The 20,698-nt window shown below is 43.9% G+C and overlaps 1 protein-coding gene across 3 annotated transcripts in view; it reads left to right on the top strand.

Moving 5' to 3' along the window:
* Positions 1 to 20,698, top strand: part of LOC123374083 (cullin-associated NEDD8-dissociated protein 1-like) — a 32,040-nt gene that overhangs the window by 4,322 nt on the left and 7,020 nt on the right. For all 3 annotated transcript variants that reach the window (XM_045023541.1, XM_045023543.1, XM_045023542.1), the window contains exons 2-11: positions 449 to 592; positions 6,403 to 6,557; positions 8,680 to 8,803; positions 9,458 to 9,714; positions 10,354 to 10,459; positions 11,276 to 11,430; positions 13,637 to 13,929; positions 16,003 to 16,144; positions 17,590 to 19,092; positions 20,266 to 20,361. In XM_045023541.1, the coding sequence (XP_044879476.1) occupies positions 449 to 592; positions 6,403 to 6,557; positions 8,680 to 8,803; positions 9,458 to 9,714; positions 10,354 to 10,459; positions 11,276 to 11,430; positions 13,637 to 13,929; positions 16,003 to 16,144; positions 17,590 to 19,092; positions 20,266 to 20,361 (2,975 nt within the window). The remainder of the gene's footprint in view (positions 1 to 448; positions 593 to 6,402; positions 6,558 to 8,679; positions 8,804 to 9,457; positions 9,715 to 10,353; positions 10,460 to 11,275; positions 11,431 to 13,636; positions 13,930 to 16,002; positions 16,145 to 17,589; positions 19,093 to 20,265; positions 20,362 to 20,698) is intronic.

Raw genomic sequence — 20,698 nt, forward strand, 5'->3', positions numbered from 1 at the left:
GCTGATTTTTGCAGGACTGGCAATTAGAAAACACATTTTGTTCTAGTAACCTGAGACCATTCGATCTGGAATCATTGAAACAAAGTACATGTGAAATGCCACGATACCATTTTTATAGAGTCATGTTTCAGAGTAGATTTGAGGGGAGAGAATAACTTAAAATTCTCGTGTGTCTTGGCTCACTTAGTTCTGAACTAGCTGAATTCTTTGCCACCAATTCCTTCTGCCTGAGTTCCCCCACTTGTCCAAACCGGGGTGGGGGAGGGGGGGGACTACTTTCTTAACTAACTCACAGGAGGGTTGTGAGGATTAATTAGTTAGTGTTTAAGTGCTTTCCATATTTGTGCCATGTGAATACTAAATTTTATCCTCCACACTGATCTCTGTGCTGTGAAATGTATCTGTGTTTACATACCAGTCAACCTATTGTTGATGTTCCTTGTTTCAGATTTATGGCCACCAATGACCTGATGATGGAACTGCAGAAGGATTCCATAAAGCTGGATGAAGACAGTGAGAAGAAAGTTGTGAAAATGCTTTTAAAATTGCTTGAGGACAAAAACGGGGAGGTGCAGAACTTAGCTGTCAAGTGGTAAGAGCCCCTGTACGGGGTAACATGCATGTTAGCAGCAATGAAACTGTCAAATAATCCAGAAAATTCTTTAGAATAGAGCCCTAAGTATATGGTGTCTTATAGCTTCCACAGTGCCAGGTTTACAATGGCGCCGGTGGCTCCATGGAGCCAGGCCCATGCTCAGAAGGGGCCCCAGCCTACTCCACTTACACTGCGTCCCGAGACCCCGCTCCTCCCCCCGCCCACCACTTGGGCTCCTCTCTGCCCCCTGGCCCCACCCCCGGATCCTCTCTGCCCCCTGGCAGGACCCCAGTGCACCTCTGGCTCCAGGCCTGTGGGGCCCTGCCTGTCTCCCCAGAGCTGAGCCGCCTGGGACTGGTGCAGAAGCCTGGCCAGTCTCAGCCTGGGGGATGTGGGGGGCTTGTCTGGCCCCTCCAGGCAAGTACATCTTGAGGGAGCCCAGCCGGGGCAGGCCTTGGCCTGGCTGATGGCACCACTCCTGAAGGGACAGAGCAATTCCCGGCCCCCGGACCAGCCCTGGCTGCGCTGCCAGCTCAGCCCACCAGACACAGTCACCTCCCAGCAGGGCCGGTGAGTGCAGCCGGGAGGCAGGGAATGGGGGAGTGGGTCTCTGGGGAGTTTGGGTGGGTGCGTGTGCTGGGCTGTGAGGGGGCAGGGAAGGTGTGTGTGTGTGTGTGTGTGTGTGTTGGGGCAATAGGGAGTGGAGGTTCTCTGGGGGGTGCTGGGCAGTTGTGGTGGGGCTGTGGGCAGGGGAGTCCTGGGCAGGGGTGGTGTCGTGCAGGGCGCTGTGCATTTCTGGGGAAGGTCTGGAGGGGCACTGGGCATAGCGGGTCTGGGGGGGGCCCTGGTCATAGGGAGTTGAGGGGTGGAGGTGTTGGGCAGGGAGCTCTGTGGCGTGGCATGGGCCCACTCCCTGAGGGGAAGGGACATGCTGGCATCACAGGGCCACTGTGGGTCTGGCAACTGCCGGTTTGTGACTAGTGCCCTCTCACTGGGCTGGGCGGAGCAGAGCAGGGCTGCCCCTACCATGCCCCTGGCTGGCCCCTTGGTCTGGAGACTGACCTCCCTGCGCCATGCTCCATTTCCTCCATGGAGGCCCACAAATATGTTTGATGCCAGGCCAACAAAAGGTTAATCTGGCCCTGGCTTCCTTGAATCTTTCTTATGAATACTTGCTGTCCGATACAAGGCAGAGACAGTCTCTAGTTATGGTGAGAGATGTGTGGAAAGGGGTGAATTGTAGGGATGCATATATAATAGTTTTGTAGGAACAGTAGGTGAAACTATTGAAAGGCTTATATTGTAGATTTTGCCATATCTAATCTTGCATCCGTAAAATTTTATTTCTTCAGAGAGGGGTCCAGATCAAAAAATAGTTTGTGAACGATACCAAGCTTGGAGGGTTTGCAAGTGCTTTGGAGGATAGGATTAAATGATTTCCTAGGGCGGAGTACTGCAGAAAAGGGTCTGGGGGTCACAGTGGATCACAAGTTAAATATGAGTCAACAGTGTAACACTGTTGCAAAAAAAGAAAACATTCTGGGATGTATTAGCACAGGGCTTCTCAATCTGGGGGTTGGGACCCCTTAGGGGGTCGTGAGGTTATTACATGGGGGGTCGCGAGCTGTCAGCCTCCACCCCAAACCCCGCTTTGCCTCCAGCATTTATAATGGTGTTAAATATATTTTAAAAGTGTTTTTAATTTATAAGGGGGGAGTCACACTCAGAGGCTTGCTATGTGAAAGGGGTCACCAGTACAAAAGTTTGAGAACCAGTAATTAGCAGGAGTGTTGTAAACAAGACACAAGAAGTAATTCTTCCACTCTACTCTGCACTGATTAGGCCTCACCTGGAGTATTGTGTCCAGTACTGGGTGACACATTTCAGGAAAGATGTAGACAAATTGGAGAAAGTCTAGAGAAGAGCAACAAAAATGATTAAAGGTGTAGAAAACATGACCTATAAAGGACAATTGAAAAAATTGGGTTTGTTTAGTCTGGGGAAGAGAAGACTGATGGGGAACATAACAGTTTTCAAGTACATAAAAGTTTGCTAACCTGGAGGAGGGAGAAAAATCGTTCTCATTAATCTCTGAAAATAGGACAAGACACAATGGGCTTAAATTGCAGCAAGGGCAGTTTAGGTTGGACATTAGGAAAAACTTCCTGTCAGGGTAGTTAAGCCCTGGAATAAATTGCTTAAGGAAGTTGTGGAATCTGTCACTGGAGATTTTAAAGAGTAGGTTAGACAAACACCTGTCAGGGATGGTCTAGATCAGTGATTCTCAACCAGGGGTACATGTACCCCCAGGCGTATGCAGAGGTCTTCCATGGAGTACATCAGCTCATCTAGATATTTGCCTAGATTACATAAAAATCACTAGCAAAGTCAGTTCAAACTAAATTTTCATACAGACAATGACTTGTTCATACTTTTCTATATACTATATCAGCAGTTCCCTCAAACTTGTGGGCAAGTTCATTTTAATGGGGTCGCCAGTGTTAGACTCGCTGGTGCCCAGGGCAGAAAGGCAAAGCCTGAGCCTGCCACGTGGGGCTGAAGCTGAAGCCCAAGTTTTTAAGTGAGGTGAAACTTGGGGTACACAAGACAGATCAGACTCCTGAAAGGGGTACAGTAGTCTGGAAAAGTTGAGAGCCTCTGGTCTAGATAATACTTAGTCCTGCCTGGAGGGCAGGGGACTGGACTAGAAGATCGCTCAAAGTCACTTCCAGTCCTACGATTCTAGGATTCTATGATCACGTGGTCAGTATCTTTAACAAGAGATTCCTTAGGATGCTGACAGTCTGGTTAGGCCCAACATCTGATTTGTGTGCTCTGTATTGGGATTCAGGAGACCTCTCGTCTATTCCTGGATCGTCCATAACTCTTTCTTTGATCCAGGCAAATCACTTAACTTCTGTGACTTGGTTTCGCTATATGTAAAATAGGGATAACAGGTACTTTGAGATTCATGGACAAAAAACGCTTACATTTAGTGCTTAATCCTTATATTAGTTTTCAAACTTTTGTACTTCAGAAGAATCATTTGGATTTTAAATATCTATTTTTGCCTTGATCACAGAATTAAAAAAAAAAAAGTTCCTACCAAAAACCAGGTTACACGTGAGCTCACAGTGTTAACTTTAATAAATGCTAAATTCTGTCAGCAGGTCTATGCCCCACTCTGTCATGGTTCTGATACACCAAAAAGGAAATAAATGTAAGTTCATACAGATTCTGCACAATTAGCATCACAACAAGGAAAAATACAAGGTTTGCCAAATAAACAAGGATAAAACACTGTAGGTAAAGATACTTTTTGTTTTTAGGCTCTCAGGGAATTTTATCAGCTATGGACAGTCATAAATATTGTAACAAAATACATAAGAGTGACACTTTCTAATATAAAAATTCTTAATAGTCAAATTGTTTACATGAAGAATTCTTAATCTAAGGGTCCCATTCAGTTGCCTTTGAAATCAAAGGGAATGTTGCTTTTGCTTCAGTGGGAACCAGATCTGGCTCAGATTGTGTATCTCAAACTTTAGTAAGTTGGGATATGTTGATGGAGCCCACATGGTGCTGCACAGGGTTTTAGACTCTCCGGAACAATTGGCACTCTTTCTTCATGAGTTAGATAGAGAACTGGCTTTGATAAGAGTCCCAAGGAAACAGCAGTCATACGGTTTTACCATAATACAATACAGGATACTAAGCCTAAAATTCCAGTCCCAGTTTATATGAAGCATTAGCATTCTTGAAAACTGAGTTTGTCTTACAGATATTATCGACATTAGCAAAAACTGTGGCAAAGGAATCCTCTTTCTGTCACCATGTGCACGTAGTTATGTTTGTAGCCAATTGAGAGAATACGATTGCTGAGTGTTAAATCTTTGGGGGCTGGTCATCTATGTATTTTTACCTTGGAATAACAGCTTGGCAGCGTTTCTTTAGAACCCTGCTGAGCAAGATGGCTCCCTCCTCCGGCCAGCTGCTAAATTCTGATAAGTTTTCCATATGGAAAGCGCAAGATACGTTACGTATCATACGTATTATTCAGATTGGATGCCTTACTTTATAACAGAGGAAAGAGACCAAGTCTAGTCTCTACATGGAAGATGGTGAGCACAAACAAGCACAGTGACTCCCTCTAACATTCTGCATCTAAAATGGAATTCAAAATGGCAGTTGCTGTTCCTGCATCAGACTGGGAGACTCGTTCACATTTAAAGATGCATACAGAGAAAACAGTATGACATCATCTTTCATATACCACAGATTTCTTAATTGATAAACAACAGGTTACACAAAGGGGCATGTTATGGATTAAGTCCCCATACTATGTGATGTGGCAGGGTCAGCCCACAGGAAATAGTAGAAAATAGTTGGAGAACTTGATAGTTTAGCCAGTATTCAGGCCAAACTCCGATTGAAGTCATTCCCCAAATAAAGCCTGCAGAATCTGGCTCATGGTGTTTCTCTGTAAGCAAGATGCTCTGTGAGTTACTTTCCCAGTGAGACCTGTGGAAGGTGGAAGAATGCAGTTAAGGCACAGGATTGAGGGTTTCTGTTGTTGATGCTGCTGCTGATTTGTGTGAGCTTGAGCAAATCACTTAAGCTATAAAAGTACAATGTATTATTACTATTAGAGTTGGGCTAAACGTATTTTCTGTGAATGTTCATTTCAATAAAAAATTGAATTTTCTTTGCCTGTGTTTGCATTCCTTTGTGTTTTTTTTATTTCCTGAATGTTCTAGCAACCAAATTTGTAAGTGGAATGTTTGTGGAAACAACTAATTGCCATGACATTATATAAAATATTCATGGAAGATGAATGAATTTTGAATTCAGAAACTTGAAACCTGATTTGAAGAGTTACATTCATCTGATTAGAGAACTGAGACGTTACTTGTCTAATCAAAACTAACTAACTAACACAGCTCAAACTTTGAATATCAAATATTTGCAACTAACTGCTTGTAAACACCCTACTGACAGTTATTGCACATGTAATTTTGAATAGTGGATTCATTAGAAAAAAATCTCATGTTACCGACATAAGAGAGGAAATTTAATACTGGATTTGGTTAATCAACTCTCGTTCTTACACTGTACAGAGGCAGAGTTCTCAGCCTGCATAGCAGTGGGCAACAGGAGGTAAATTTACACATGGAAATGTTAATGTTATTTTTAGACTGGTCAGTTTTGGCACCTTTTAACACATGATATAGATTTTGGTGTTAAAAGAACTAACATGGCTGCCTTGTCATAATTTAGTCTATTAACTAGTAAACTGCACATTCAATTAAGAAAATCTTATTTGGTATAAATAACTTGGCGTCCCCCTCCATATTTCCAATAGACTAACTGATGTTCTCCACTATGGATCTGATAATGACTTCAGTGAGTCTCTAGTGATTTAGTTGGTGTTGGTACTGCTTTGATCAGGGGGTTGGACTGACTGACCTCCTGAGATCTCTTCCAATCCTAATCTTTTATGATTCCATTGACTTCAGTGGGCTTTGGATCAGATGCTATCTGATGTGCTAACTAGCTAGGAATACAAAGTATGATGAGTATAGATTTCTGACAGACCATCTGACATCAGTTTTGGATTTTAAACATGTTTCAGTAATGATGGCAGTGTTTGCAACAATAGATCTGGTGCCCCCTTTATCTTAAAGAATTCTGAAGGACTACATCTGAAATCCAAGACCAACCAGTTCATCCTTCCTTTTGACATGAAGTGTAGTTTCTAGAGAATGGCATTCTTCACATTTGGTCTGTCTTCTTTTTTCCTTCTGTAGTTTGGGCCCTTTGGTCAGCAAAGTGAAAGAATATCAGGTAGAAACTATTGTGGACTCTCTGTGTACAAACATGTTATCAGACAAGGAACAACTTCGGGATATCTCCAGCATTGGTCTGAAAACAGTCATCTCAGAGCTGCCTCCAGCATCTACAGGTAAAATTCCTCCCTGAAATACAGTAAAATCTACTACAGCCTTTAGGAAGCAGAATTCAGAACCTGGAGTTTGATGGGATTCCCTCTCCCCCTGCCCAGTGCTGTTTTTGTAATTCCGTAGCCCTGTGCCCACCATTACTATGTGATGAATAAAGAGTTGAAGATGGTAATAAAATTGATGATTAAAGATAGGACTTGAAACACAACCCTAGATCTGATCACCCACAAAATGGGGGGGGGTGCTTGAAATCTGAACCTTCATCTTCTAACGTTTGCAAATGACCCCTATCTGCATAATAGCCTGAAATCATAAACCCTGGATTCAAATGTTGTTGCTTGGGGCCATCGTTGAGAGAGACCATACTAAAGTCTAGCAGGGCTGCTCCCTTTCTGGTTTCCACAAATGGTGAATCTAATGTCTTCTGGATTTTAGCAGCACAGATACATTCACTACCTCCATGTACAGTGTTTCGCTGCCTGTGTCTTTTTTACTATTGACAGCCTCTCCAGGCTGCCTCTTTTGCCCAGTTTCTACAGCCATGGGACAAAACAACGTATTGAGCTGGGTTTCCAGTAAACACAATAGTAGTTCTTCAATAATATATCTCTTAAGTGCACAGAGATTTGCGCTGTCTCTTCAGCCGTTTCTGTGCTTTGATGCCATCTCTCATGCATCTGACAACTTCCCCTCCTCCCCCAAGGCAGCATTACTATCTTTGACTTTGAGCTGGCAGTTGTACTCGCTGGAATTATTTTTCATGCAGATAGCTTTCAAGCTCTGTTTACAAACTCTGCTACATTTTAAATACTTGAGAGCCATCGTTTTAGAGACCTTTCATTGGTGTATGTCACATGAACTGAACTAGTCCTATTGTAGTACACCTCTACCCCGATATAGCGCAGTCCTCGGGAGCCAAAAAATCTCACCGCCTTATAGGTGAGACTGCGTTATATCGGGTTTGGTCTAGTACGCCGTGCCGGACTGGACGGCGTTGATTTAAAGGGCCCGGTGCGCCAACTGCTGCGGGGAGCCCCGGGCCCTTTAAATCATGGCCAGCGGGGCTCGGGCGGGGATTTAAAGGGCCCGGGGCACTGCGCAGCAGCTGGAGCCTCTGGCCCTTCAAATCCCTGCCAGGGCTCTGGCATTGATTTAAAGGGCCCAGTGCTCCAGCTGCTGTGGGGAGCCCTGGTCCCTTTAAATCACTGCTGGATCTCTGGCAGCGGGGCTTGGGTGGGGATTTAAAGGGCTTGGGGCTCCCTGCAGCGGCCAGAACCCCAGGTCCTTTAAATCACCGCCAGAGCTCTGGCAGCGGGGCTCGGGCGGTGATTTAAAGGGCCCGGGGCGCCACGCGAATTCGGGTATAACGCAGTAAAGCAGCGGGGCTCAGGTGGCGCTTTAAAGGGCCTGGGGCTCCCCGTTGCTTGACTGCGTTATATCTGAATTCGTGTTATATCAGGTCGTGCTCTATCGGGGTAGAGATGTAACTGGGAATAGATCACCTGAGCCTTCTTCCCAAGAGCTGGGCCTAGTACTCCATGTGTGGGGGCAGAAGAGGGAGGAGGGGAGACTTCATTGCTTGCTTCTTTCACTTCTGACCCCACTCCATGTGGACCTTGGTGCTCCGGTGTTGGATTGAGGTGGGGAGGTGATTGGGGTTGGAAAAAGTGGAGCCAGGAAGCAGGTCTGCCTGCAGCATGTTCCTCTTGATGCAGAAGTTAATGATATTCCTAGCAGCATTTACTTCTGTTCTGGGCCTGCACCCACCTCAGGGAGGTCCTGGTATTGCCTGGGCAGAGGAACCAATGGGAGCATTGCTTTTCAGGCAGCCATGTTACTAGGAAATGGAGGAGCCCAGGCATCACCAGGGAGAAGCAGCCTTTTCCAACATCCCAGTCTCTTTCCTCTCTTCCCCGCAAGGGTAGCATTAGTTGACAATTCCACTCCCTTTGCTTTCCTTTGGTGATTTTTGACTGGGAGAGACCATTATGGCCCATAGTAACTTAGCCACCTGCTGTGGACAAGTCCACATGTATGCTGCTGTGTATTATAACCTCTGAATATCAGGGAGGAAAAAGTGGATTTGAAAACAAAAAGTTGACCAAAGGTCATCTCTGTTCTTAGGTTCCACCATGACAGCCAATGTGTGCAAAAAGATCACGGCCCAGCTAACTGGAGCCATTGGGAAACAAGAGGATGTATCTGTGCAGTTAGAGGCTCTTGACATCCTGTCAGATATGTTGAGCAGGTATGAAAGGATTTCCTCCAAGCAGCTATGTGTGGCAGGGGGCTGCACAGTGTGTTTGTTTGTGATTTTTGTGCTACTTTGAGGACTAAAACATTAAAGGATTGGGATTGGTGCCAGTTGGGAAGTGTCTGGGCAGGTCTGATTACCCAGCTGAGCTAAGAGAATGTACGTACGTATCTTTCCAAACTTGGAAGGATACTGGTAGCATTGCAGGATCATAAGGAACTCCTGGGGAGGTGGGAAGGGAAGGGCAGAAAGAAGGAAAAATATATTTTGGCACGTATTACTTGGTCACACACAGGTTTTTTGGCTAGCGGTTTCTCTTATTACATAACGCAAGCATAACTCAGAATGACGGCACAGTGGGTAAACTTATCAGCTGCAGTCAGAATTTTATCACCAAAAAAACTGGGCCATGCAAAGGCATGTTGTCAAAATCAAACTCTTGTTTCAGGGACAGGGGAAAAATGGTCACTCCCCGTCTTAGCCAGAGCAACTTTAGATTTAATCTAGAACACACACTGTTTTTGCTAGAAATGTGCTTGTCCTCATTTATGTAGCTTTCTTTTTTTGCATTTCAGTTATACAAGCTAAGAGAGCCTTCATGCTGAAGATCTAATTCCTTGTGTGTGTGTGTTGCCTCTGTCATTGCAGGTTAGGGGGGATGCTTTACACTTTTCATTCCTCCATCCTGAACTGCCTCCTTCCTCAGCTCACAAGCCCCAGATTGGCTGTGCGTAAGAGAGCCATCATTGCTCTAGGCTATCTGGTTTTGACTTGCAATGGGAATATCTTCTCAGAACTCATGGAGCACTTGCTAGCTGAACTGAAGAGGAATGAGTCTACTTCTACCACAAGAACGTACATTCAGTGTATCGCGGGTATCAGCAGGCAGGCTGGGCACCGCACAGGTAGGTCCAGTAGCATGGAATGATATCTACAAAGACACACACACTCATGTTACATTTTAAAGCTGCTTCTTTTTTAGATACAAAAAGAAATATACCTATTTGGTTTTCTGGTGTGCTAGTAGTTAGCACTCTGCAATTCTTTGCAGGGTTCCCGCTTCTGGTTCTCAGATCTCCACCCAGACCTAAGGGGAAGGCACACTGGATCTCAGTGCTTGGCTGTGCTTCTATAGGATCTTTCATTTCAAGATCTTGCAGTACTTCAAAACACTAATTAATTAATCCTCACAGCACCCCTTTTTGGAAGCTCAGCGTTATTAACCTCATTTTACACACGACGAAATGGAGGCACAGAGTATTCAAGTGACTTGCCAGAGGCATTATCTGATCTGGGATTACACTCCCGGAGTTCCTCAGACCATTAGATCATCTCTGTCTCTCCATAAAACCTTTTGTATGAAAACCGGGTGGTTCTTCTGTTGAAATTGTTTGGCAGGCTGTTCACGATGCATAACCAGTGAGATCCAGGTAAAGAATCCTCTGCCAGGCACTGGAACTGATTGGCTGGTAACTAGGCTCTCACTTTACCAGTCCACTCAAGGGGGGAGCAATTTCCCTTGCTGTTTACTTTGTCTCTGTCAGGAGAATATCTGGAGAAGATCATCCCATTAGTTGTTCGGTACTGTAACGTGGAGGATGATGAGCTGAGGGAATACTGCTTTCAGGCCTTCGAGTCTTTTGTGAGAAGGTGTGTGCCCTCGGGTAATCTGTGCTTTATTTCTGTTTCATTGCCCTTCTCTGGGAAGTGCATGTGCAAAGGGGTCTGAGGAAAAACTAAGCTGAGTGGAATATTTTCCTAAATGCATTATTGTGGGAAAGACAGAGATACAATATCAGTCCAGGAACAAAATCCATCCCTACAAAGTTGGGCTATTCATCTAGCCTGTTGAATGTACGAGGTATTTACCAAATATATGAGAGAATAGGTTCTTACCCACGAGTCTACAATGATATTTGTAAATGATACAGATATCGTAAGTGGCTGTTTAATACCCACTCTGACTGAACTTCACTTACTGCCGGTTCTTGGAGGACATTTGAGTCCTTCAGGTGACTGGGAAGGAGTTGGCTCAGACTTTTGATGTCTGTAGAAGGGGTGGGAAGTGGGAATGGTGCTCTTGAGACGGGACTGCTGTGCAGCAGTCTTCATACACTAATTCTGATGAGATGGTTGGCCTTCAGGAGAAGAGTTAGAGAGCTGCCTAAGGAGGAGAGGGGGGACTGAACTTGGGGGGAGCATTTTTGTTGTTGTTTTTTGTTTTAAAGGGAGAATCCCAGGTAGTGGAGAATGAGAGTCTGAAGTTCACTTCTTGGAGTCTCACGTGGGTACATGACCCTGCTTCATGCACTGTGGCGAAAGGGAAATTTTACTGTTGAATGCATTTCAGTAATACGTGTGTATAGTTGTGTCAAACACTTTGGGATCTTGTGGAATGAATTAGGCTGATTGATATAAAAATTACTTATTTCCAGTTAATCTTAGGCTTTGTTTTTGTCTTGCTAGGTGTCCAAAGGAAATAGGCCCTCACATCCCTAGTGTGATGGGATTGTGCCTGAAGTACATTACTTATGACCCAAATTACAACTATGACAATGAGGAGGAGGAGGAGGAAGAGGAGGAAATGATGGAAACTGAAAATGGGGAGGATGAAGAGCAAGGTGCCTGCTTGTGAGGATGACTATGCTTAGTAGAACTGCTGACATAGTATCCAAGAGGTCCAGTTCTCCCCTCCTCACTCACACTCTATGGCATTACCTTCTTCCTCACAATGTCTGCATTGACCCAAACTAGTGTACAGCTGCTTAGTTCTCTCAGTGCTGTAATTATAATGATTTCCAAACCTGGGGCTTTACTGTTGTGTCTTTCCTGATCCACGTGTCACTGGCATCCCTTTTCATGGAAGGATGGCATTTGCTAGAATTGACACCATAAACTAGCCTGGCAGAGAGCAAGACTGAAGAGATGCTGCCTCTGCTGTTGTCAGTGAATGCAGGTGTCTGGCACAGAATGCCCACAGTTCACCAGCCCTAGCACTGGTGTATCTCGATTAGCTGCTGCTCTGCTGCTGTCATTGCCCAAATTCAAAACAATCCCCCTAAAATGCCAGTGTTGGTTGCAGTCTGCTAAATGATGCTCAGACTTCCATTTCCTGCATTTGAGTGAGGCTATTTTATATGCATACTGCAAGCTGGCAGGCATCAACTCTATGTCTACACAGCAGCTGAGAGGGTACTTCCCAGCATGGATAGAGAGACGGTGCTACCTCTGCTTGTGTGCTAAAAATAGCAGTGTGACAGAGGTGGCATAGGCAGCAGCTCAGGCAGGTCAGGTGGGATTGTATTCAGGTGGCCAGCCTCAGGTACCACTTACGTTGCTGCAGCCACACTGCCATTTTTCGGTGGTAGCTCAAGCAGAATAGTGCACATCTTCCTACTTGAGCTGGGAAGCATCCTCCCGGTTGCTTTGTAGACATTTCCTGGGGCTCTTGGACCCTCCCCTGATGGTCTTTTATTTATCTGCTGGAACTGGTGACTTTAATGCAGCTGCGTATCTGTATTCCTGCCTGTAGGGATTGTTTAGTGCTAGCAGCTCTGTCGTGTGTGAAGAGGGGAACTCCTAGTAGCCAATATACAGATTTTGAATACATCCTGCTGAGGCACTGCGTACCAAACTCGTTCCCAAACAGAGCAGTGTAAAATAGTGAAACTACATATAATCCAAAAAATAAAAAAGGCCTTGCTATTTTCAGGCTGACATTGGTTACAACTGCCACCACCTCTGATCCAGGTCTTTCTCAGTAGCTTCTTTTTAAAGGAGTGGGGTTAGGGATAGATTGAGGTAGGCATGTCAAGTTTCATGCTCTAGGCCCAGGTCGCATCAGTTGTGCACTTAATACATTTCAGGTACTGAATGAGTTCCACAGTGTGCCAGTTCTGTCACTGCACAGGGTATCATGACCAGGGGAGGCTCTAGGTATTTTGCCGCCCCAAGCACGGCAGGCAGGCTGCCTTCGGCGGATTGCCTGCGGGAGGTCCCCGGTCCCGCAGCTTCGGCGGCAGCCTGTGGGAGGTCCGCTGAAGCCGCGGGACCAGCAGACCCTCCGCAGGCATGCCGCCGAAGGCAACCTGCCTGCCGCCCTCGCGGTGACCGGCAGAGCGCCCCCTGTGGCTTGGCATGCTGGTGCCTGGAGCCGCCCCTGATCATGACTCAGAGTAGAGCTAGAATAATTCAAATGGAAAGTAAGGCACAAATGTTTAACGGTGAGGGGAGTTAACCATTGGAACAGCATCCGACGGGATGTGATACCTTTTCGAGATTGGATGCCTTTCTAAAAGAGATTCTCCTGCTCATCCACAAGTCATGGGGTAAAATGCAGAAATTGTGAAGTTCTGTGACCTGTATTATGCCTCATAATGGATTGCCCTAATGGTTACTTCTGGCCTTAAAATAAATGGAACTTGAGATCTTATCCCCCCTTCAAAACACAAGCCCTTACAACATGAGCTAAAGTGGACTCTCCAGTAGCTGTAGTTAACAGGGAGACCTTCAGGCACTAGAGGTCCATGCGATCCGATACATAGTGAATCAGTCAGACATTTTATCCACCACAGGGCAGTGGTGACACATATGAGCCATTATAATGCACTGGGTTCTGATGACTGACACTGGAAATTGTCCAGAATAACCCAGATCTGATTTTTCCTAGAAACATGTTAATTATTGGCATCTGTTTATCTCGTGTTCACTTTTGAGTTCAATAGGAGGAGAAAGGACCTGCGAGAGGGAAAGTCGGGGGCATGTGGTGATTCTCTACTTGTGTTTCTCTTGTAATGTGGTGTGTTTTTCCCCACTCACTGTTTCCAGAGAGTGACGACGAGTACAGCGATGACGATGACATTAGCTGGAAAGTTCGCAGGTCTGCGGCTAAGTGCCTGGAAGCCATTGTCAGTACCCGGCACGACCTCCTTCAGGATTTCTACAAGACTCTATCCCCAGTTTTGATTGGCAGATTCAAGGAAAGAGAGGAGAACGTCAAAGCCGACATCTTCTGTGCTTATATCTCTTTGCTGAAGCAAACACAGCCCATACAGAGCTGGCTACATGCTTCAGATGCAGGAGGCAAGGAAGAGATACCCCTCACCATGCTTCAGAACCAGGTGAGTGAGAAAGAGGTAGGCCAGATTAAGTTGAATAGTAGTGAAAAGAACTGGAAGACTTGTCATCAACAAATGTGTGCAATAGCTCAGCCAGGGAACATGGCTACCAGAAGGATCTTGTCTCTTAGTAAGAGTAGTATAAGGAAGATGGAAAGCTTTCGCCCCTGCTTGTTTGATTCTTGGATTTATAGACATATTTCAGCCCAGAATTATAGCACCTTCGAACCCCATGATGTCAGCTTCTTAACAGTCGCTAAACTTGGTTAATTTCATAGTGTAGATAGGACCACAATGTTTAAATGGCTGATGCTAGCATGCTCAGCAACAGTTTCCTTGACCATTGTAGACAGGGACCTTTCCCTCGTGTGATCCGTGCTAGGAAAGCTATCTGACTGACCCACCTCCACCACTCCCACCCTATGATTCTCAGAAAAATGTCAATCCATGCCGGACAAGGAAGCCATGCTAGAACTATTGTACCAACAGCCATTTCAACTGTGTTTCAGCAGGATGGTTAACACTAAGCTAATCATAGTGTGGCCATGCCCTTAGTGATCACCGTGACTGTTGGTAGCTCACAGGAGGAAAATGTGCTGGAAGAATGTTAACTCTTGAAATGTGTACTTTTAAAATTAGCCATAGCTGTAGCATGGTGGCATGTTTATAATTGTTTGACTCCTGTAGCAGCGACAATAAACCAAAAGAGTGTCCTGAAGTGAACCCAGGGCCACTGAGTGGGATAATCAGTCATACCTGCACACTGCTGTGAAGGGGTTTGCAGACATTAGTGTACCACCTCAGTCATTGTGTAAAATCCATCGGCTGTTGTGGCAATTGCTCCAGTTAAGCAGACGTGTCATTGTTCAGGAACTTATTGAATAAATTATTGCACAAACATATCAGATTTAGGCCATTAGAAGTCAGATAAATTTCGGATACAATGTATAGGTGTGGCAGAGCATTAACACTGTATTGGTCTCTGATCTTTACAGGAGCCATTAGCTAGTGTTTCATAATATCTTTGTATGCTTGTGTTCTTGTAACTATGCAGGGTACATACTTCACAGTTAATTGAACTAAAAACCTAGAAGCCATGGCGTTTTTTTTGTTTTGTTTTGTTTTTTACCAATTTTTTTAAATTCTGAAATACGCTAATGGGGGTACTGTCAACATAATTTAGTAATGTAGGAATCCCCAGACCAGACTAGGGCTCCATCTAGCCAGAATCCTGTCTCCTATAGTGGCCAGTCCCAGATGCTTCAGAGGAAGATGAAAGAAATACTGTCATCAGTTATTAGGGAATAAGGTGCTCATGAGAACCTCTTGCTAGCCCACATCAGTTAGCGGTTGTCTTTTACCCTGAAGCAGAGGGATTTATATCCTTTCCAAAATGTAGTTTTCTGCCCATTTAATGTAACTGATGTAAACAAATTCAATATTTAAAAAAGAAAATATCTGTGTGGCTAATATACCTCGTCTTGTAATTGGTTCTGTGGGGGTGGGCTTTGCTGGAGCTCTGCAGAGGTCCACTTGTTCAGATCTAATTGCAGTATCAGGTCCTTAAATTTCTTTCAGGATTAATATCTAACTTCTAGCCTGCTTTTCACCAGTTTGTTTAATTTTGCCCTTTGTTCAACTCAGACTGTTGAAACTTGACTGGTCAGTTTCACTTCCGTCTCCTTGTTAAAGAAGCATCCAAGCTGATCACTGAGCAATTCTGCTGTGTTTTGAGGTTGTGGCACTAGAGGAGAAGCTTTGCCTTAAAATATTTTCATAGAATTTAAAAAGAAAAAATTTAAAATATATGAATAGAAGAGTTTAAATAGCCACCCCTTCATTTCACTCTCTCTTTCTCATTCACTTAGTCAGTCAGTCTCTAATTTACTCTCCAGAGTCTCCCTTTACTAAACCATTGAACATATTCATTTTTGATCACTCTCTCTTCTCACACTGAATTATTAATGTGTGTAGCTAAGCTGGATAAACTGCTTTACTAGCATAGCTCTGTGTCAAAAAGGCCCTGGTTACCTATGAGGCTTTTTTTGTTTTTCTTCTTGCTTTCTAAAACTGCAGGTTCCAAACATAATCAAGGCCTTGCACAAGCAGCTCAAAGAGAAAAGCATCAAATCGAGGCAAGGGTGCTTCAGTCTCCTTACAGAACTGGCCAATGTTCTTCCTGGCTGCCTGGCAGATCACATCCCGGCATTAATGCCTGGTAAAACCGGTTTGTTGGCTGGGAGATGGTAGGGAGCGGTTGTCTCCGTTTAAAGGTTCCACTTTCAGTGCTATAAGGTTTCTAAATGACATGTTTCTCTTTCCTGCCTTTTTTAATTTTTTTTAAATTTCTGGATATTTATAAACACTAAAAAGGTACAGGGTCTGCTCCTGCTGAAACTGGAGTCAGTTGACTTTGAGCTCAGGATTGGGGCCATAGCGGTGACATTTTCTATTTCTTTTAATCTCATGGAACGTTTTAAAAATGTTTATTGGGGGGTTTAATTTGCAGGCCCACAAGTTTTTTCACCCAACTTTCCCTCCTTGTAAATTAGTGAAGGGTGAACATCCAAGAATGTTGAAATACTCATAACATTGAGGTCCTACCAAGACCTTGGGCTTGTCCTTACTGTAAATGTTTAGGGAAACTGCCTTTTCAATACCCTCTGGCCCTGATCATCCCATGACCTTCAATTCCTGTATGTTTACACGAGACAACAGAAAATATGAACAATAAATTGCGTTGGGGGTGGTAAATGGGACTCTTGGAAATACCTTACTGATTGCTCATCTGAAAAACAATTTTCAGACAATATCACAGAAGTTAGATATGGAAAAGACCCATTAGTGCATTCAGTCAGTCAGTCAGTCAGTCTCTCTCTCTCTCTCCCTGCCTGCCTGCCTGCCTGCCTGCGCCAATGCAGGATTATTCTCTAAAGTACATTTTTTCTAACGTTTTTGTCCAGTCTAATTTTGCAAAAACCAAGTAGTTATTTCCACTCCTTTCTTTGAGATTTTCCACAGCTCGATATGTCTCAATGGCAGGAGTTCCTGGTGTTCAGCCTAGATTTTTCCTTTTTCTTAATTTAATCTTATTACTTCTAGTTATAACCCTGTGTACTACACTAAATAATTCCTCCCCAGATCACCCTACAAATACTGACAGGTGGTTTTATAGCTATCCAGTTAAAGTACTTGTAAAATACTTTTGTAGCTCTCCAGTGCAGCCATGTGGACTGGCTATATTCTGACTTGTCACTTAGCTGAAAACATAAACAGCTACTGTGAGAATGCATGTGTATCAAGTTATGTCTACACTAGGAGCTTTTCCCAGCAGAGCTCTGTTGGTCAGGGGTGTGATGAGGTATAATCCCTTATTGACATAGCTATGTTTCTCCCTGTATAGATTGTTTTTTTGGCTTTACTATACTGGTACAAAGTATAGCTTTGTTGGTATAACTGTGTCCACAATAGTAGTGCTTTGTCAATATAGTGTATTGGGATTCCTGTATTGGGGAAGCACTCCTAGTGTAGACATGGTCTCAGTGGGGTGGAGCAAAGGAAACTATTTGGATTTGTATCCAACTGTTTTAGAATTTGTTTTTTAATCTTTGTGAAATCATTTGAAGAAATAAGATAATATATGTTAATGTCTCCCCTGAACAGGTATTATTTTCTCCTTGGCTGATAAATCCAGCTCCTCTAACATGAGGATTGATACACTGTCTTTCCTTCATGTTCTTCTCTGCAACCACCAACCAGAAGTGTTTCATCCCCATATTAAGGCACTGCTACCTCCAGTTGTGACCTGTATTGGAGACCCCTTTTATAAGATCACATCAGAAGCTTTGCTGGTCACTCAGCAGCTTGTGAAAGTTATTCGGCCCTTGGACAAATCTTGTGCATTTGATGCCAAGCCGTATGTGAAAGACCTTTTTTCTGGTACTCTAAAGAGACTGAAAGCTGCTGATATTGATCAGGAGGTGAAAGAACGGGCTATCTCTTGCATGGGACAGATCGTCTGCAATCTTGGAGACCATTTAAGTGGTGATCTCCCGCCAACCTTGAAGATTTTTCTAGAAAGGCTGAAAAATGAAATAACCAGACTAACAACCGTCAAAGCATTAACCTTAATTGCTAGTTCTCCACTGAAGATAGACTTAAGGCCTATTCTAGGGGAAGGATTCCCCATTCTAGCTTCCTTCTTGAGAAAGAATCAACGTGCCTTGAAACTGAGCACTCTGACAGCTCTGGACATATTAATTAAGAACTACAGTGATAGCCTCAAGCCTGCTATGGTTGAGTCTGTGCTGACAGAGCTTCCTGCTTTAATTAGTGAGAATGATTTGCATGTTTCTCAGGTGGCTATCGTGTTCCTTACTACCTTAGCTAAGGTTTATCCATCTTCCTTATCCAAGATAAGTGGTTCAGTTCTTTGTGAACTATTTCAGCTTGTCCACTCCCCTTTGCTACAAGGAGGAGCACTGAATGCCATAATAGACTTCTTTCAAGCTTTGGTTATAACAAAGACAGCCAACATGGGTTATGCAGAGCTGATGAAACAGCTAACGAGCCCCATATACTCAAGTCCTGGTGGGGCATCTGTGACTTTACATAAACAAGCCTATTACTCTGTAGCAAAGTGTGTGGCAGCCCTTTCATCAGCATGTCCAAAAGAAGCCACCAGGGTTGCGAGCCAGTTTATTCAAGATGTGAAGAACCCCAAGTCCAGTGCTGCTGTTAAAATGCTAGCCTTCCTTTCGCTGGCAGAGATGGGTCGCACCATGAACCTAAGTGCTCAGAAGGAGCTCAAAACAGTAATACTGGAAGCATTTGCTTCTCCCAGCGAAGAGGTGAAATCAGCAGCTTCCTATGCTCTGGGGAACATCAGTGCTGGAAATCTTAAGGAATATCTTCCCTTTATGCTGAAGGAAATTGGAAGCCAGCCCAAGAGACAATACTTACTACTCCATTCTCTAAAAGAAGTCATCAGCTCCTCCCCAGCAGATGGCCTCAAACCTTATGTGGAAGATATTTGGGCTCTGCTTTTCAACCATTGCGAGTGCACAGAGGAGGGGACACGAAATGTAGTTGCCGAATGCTTGGGGAAACTGGCCCTAGTGAATCCATCCCAGCTGCTGCCCAGGCTGAAAAAGCAGCTGTCATCAGGTAATGGGAAGGAGAGAATGCTTCCTGCTTCTTGTTTACAATATCACCTGACAGTGAGAACATGCATTCGCATGGCACTGTTGTATCCGGCATTGCAAGATATTTATGTGCCAGATGCATTAAAGATTCATATGTCCCTTCATGCTTCAATCACCATTCCAGAGGACATGCCTCCATGCTGATAATGGGTTCTGCTCGATAACCATCCAAAGCAGCGCAGACCGACGCATGTTCATTCTCATCATCTGAGTCAGATGCAACCAGCAGAAGGTTGATTTTCTTTTCGGGTGGTTCAAGTTCTGTAGTTTCCGCATCAGAGTTTTGCTCTCTTAAGACTTCTGAAAGCATACTCCATACCTTTTCCCTCTCAGATTTTGGAAGGCACTTCAGATTCTTAAACCTTGGATCAAGTGCTGTAGCTATCTTTAGAAATCTCACATTGGTACCTTCTTTGCATTTTGTCAAATCTGCAGTGAAAGTGTTCTTAAAACAAACAACATGCTGAGTCATCATCAGAGACTGCTATAACATGAAATATATGGGAGAATGCGGGTAAAACAGAGTAAGAGACATACAATTCTCCCCCAAGGAGCTCAGCCACAAATGTAATTAATGCATCATTTTTTTTAACAAGCATCATCAGTATGGAAATGTCCTCTGGAATGGTGGCTGAAGCATGAAGGGGGATATGAAAGTTTAGCATATCTGGCACGTAAATACCTTGCAATGCCAGTTACAAAAGTGTCATTCGAACTCCTGTTCTCACTTTCAGGTGACATTGTAAATAAGAGAAGAGCAGCATTATCGCCCGTAAATGTAAACAAACTTGTTTGTCTTAGCGATTGGCTGAACAAGAAGTAGGACTGAGTGGACTTGTAGGCTCTAAAGCTTTACATTGTTTTGTTTTTGAGTGCAGTTATATAAAAAAAAATCTACACTTGTAAATTGCACTTTCGCAATAAAGAGATTGCACTACAGTACTTGTTTGAGGTGAATTGAAAAAATACTATTTCTTGTTTGCCATTTTTACAGTGTGAATATTTGTAATAAAAAATAACAATATAAAGTGAGCACTATCTACACTGTACTATTGAAATCAATATATTTGAAAATGTAGAAAAACATCGAAAAATATATACACACATTTTTTTTTATGTTCCCTCTTTGTTGCAGGTTCCCCGCATGCACGAAGTACTGTAGTAACTGCAATCAAATTCACAATTTCAGATCAGCCACAGCCTATTGACTTACTTCTTAAAGGTTGCATAGGTGAGTTTCAATTCCTATAGAAATCTTGTGAGCTCTGCACATGAGGTCTGGTACACTATCAATGGCCCTACCACTGCCCTATTTTGTATTGCGAGTAAGATATTTTTCAAATTGATTTGAGACTAATTTAACCCCAGAGAAATGTAGACGAAAAAGATCTAGAGTTCCATGCTGCGTTTGCAGAGTGAGTGTTAGTATATGTTCTGGCCTTCCTCCTTCAGGTATGTGTATCACTCATGAATGGAAACTATGAATTTAGTGGAGAATGAAACCCCTGTGATTCTGGCTTCACAGACAAGTGTCTTGTAAAATATTTCTTAGGTTGGACACCCATGTC

Source organism: Mauremys mutica, chromosome 7, assembly GCF_020497125.1.
Source record: "Mauremys mutica isolate MM-2020 ecotype Southern chromosome 7, ASM2049712v1, whole genome shotgun sequence".
Lineage (NCBI taxonomy): Eukaryota > Metazoa > Chordata > Testudines > Geoemydidae > Mauremys > Mauremys mutica.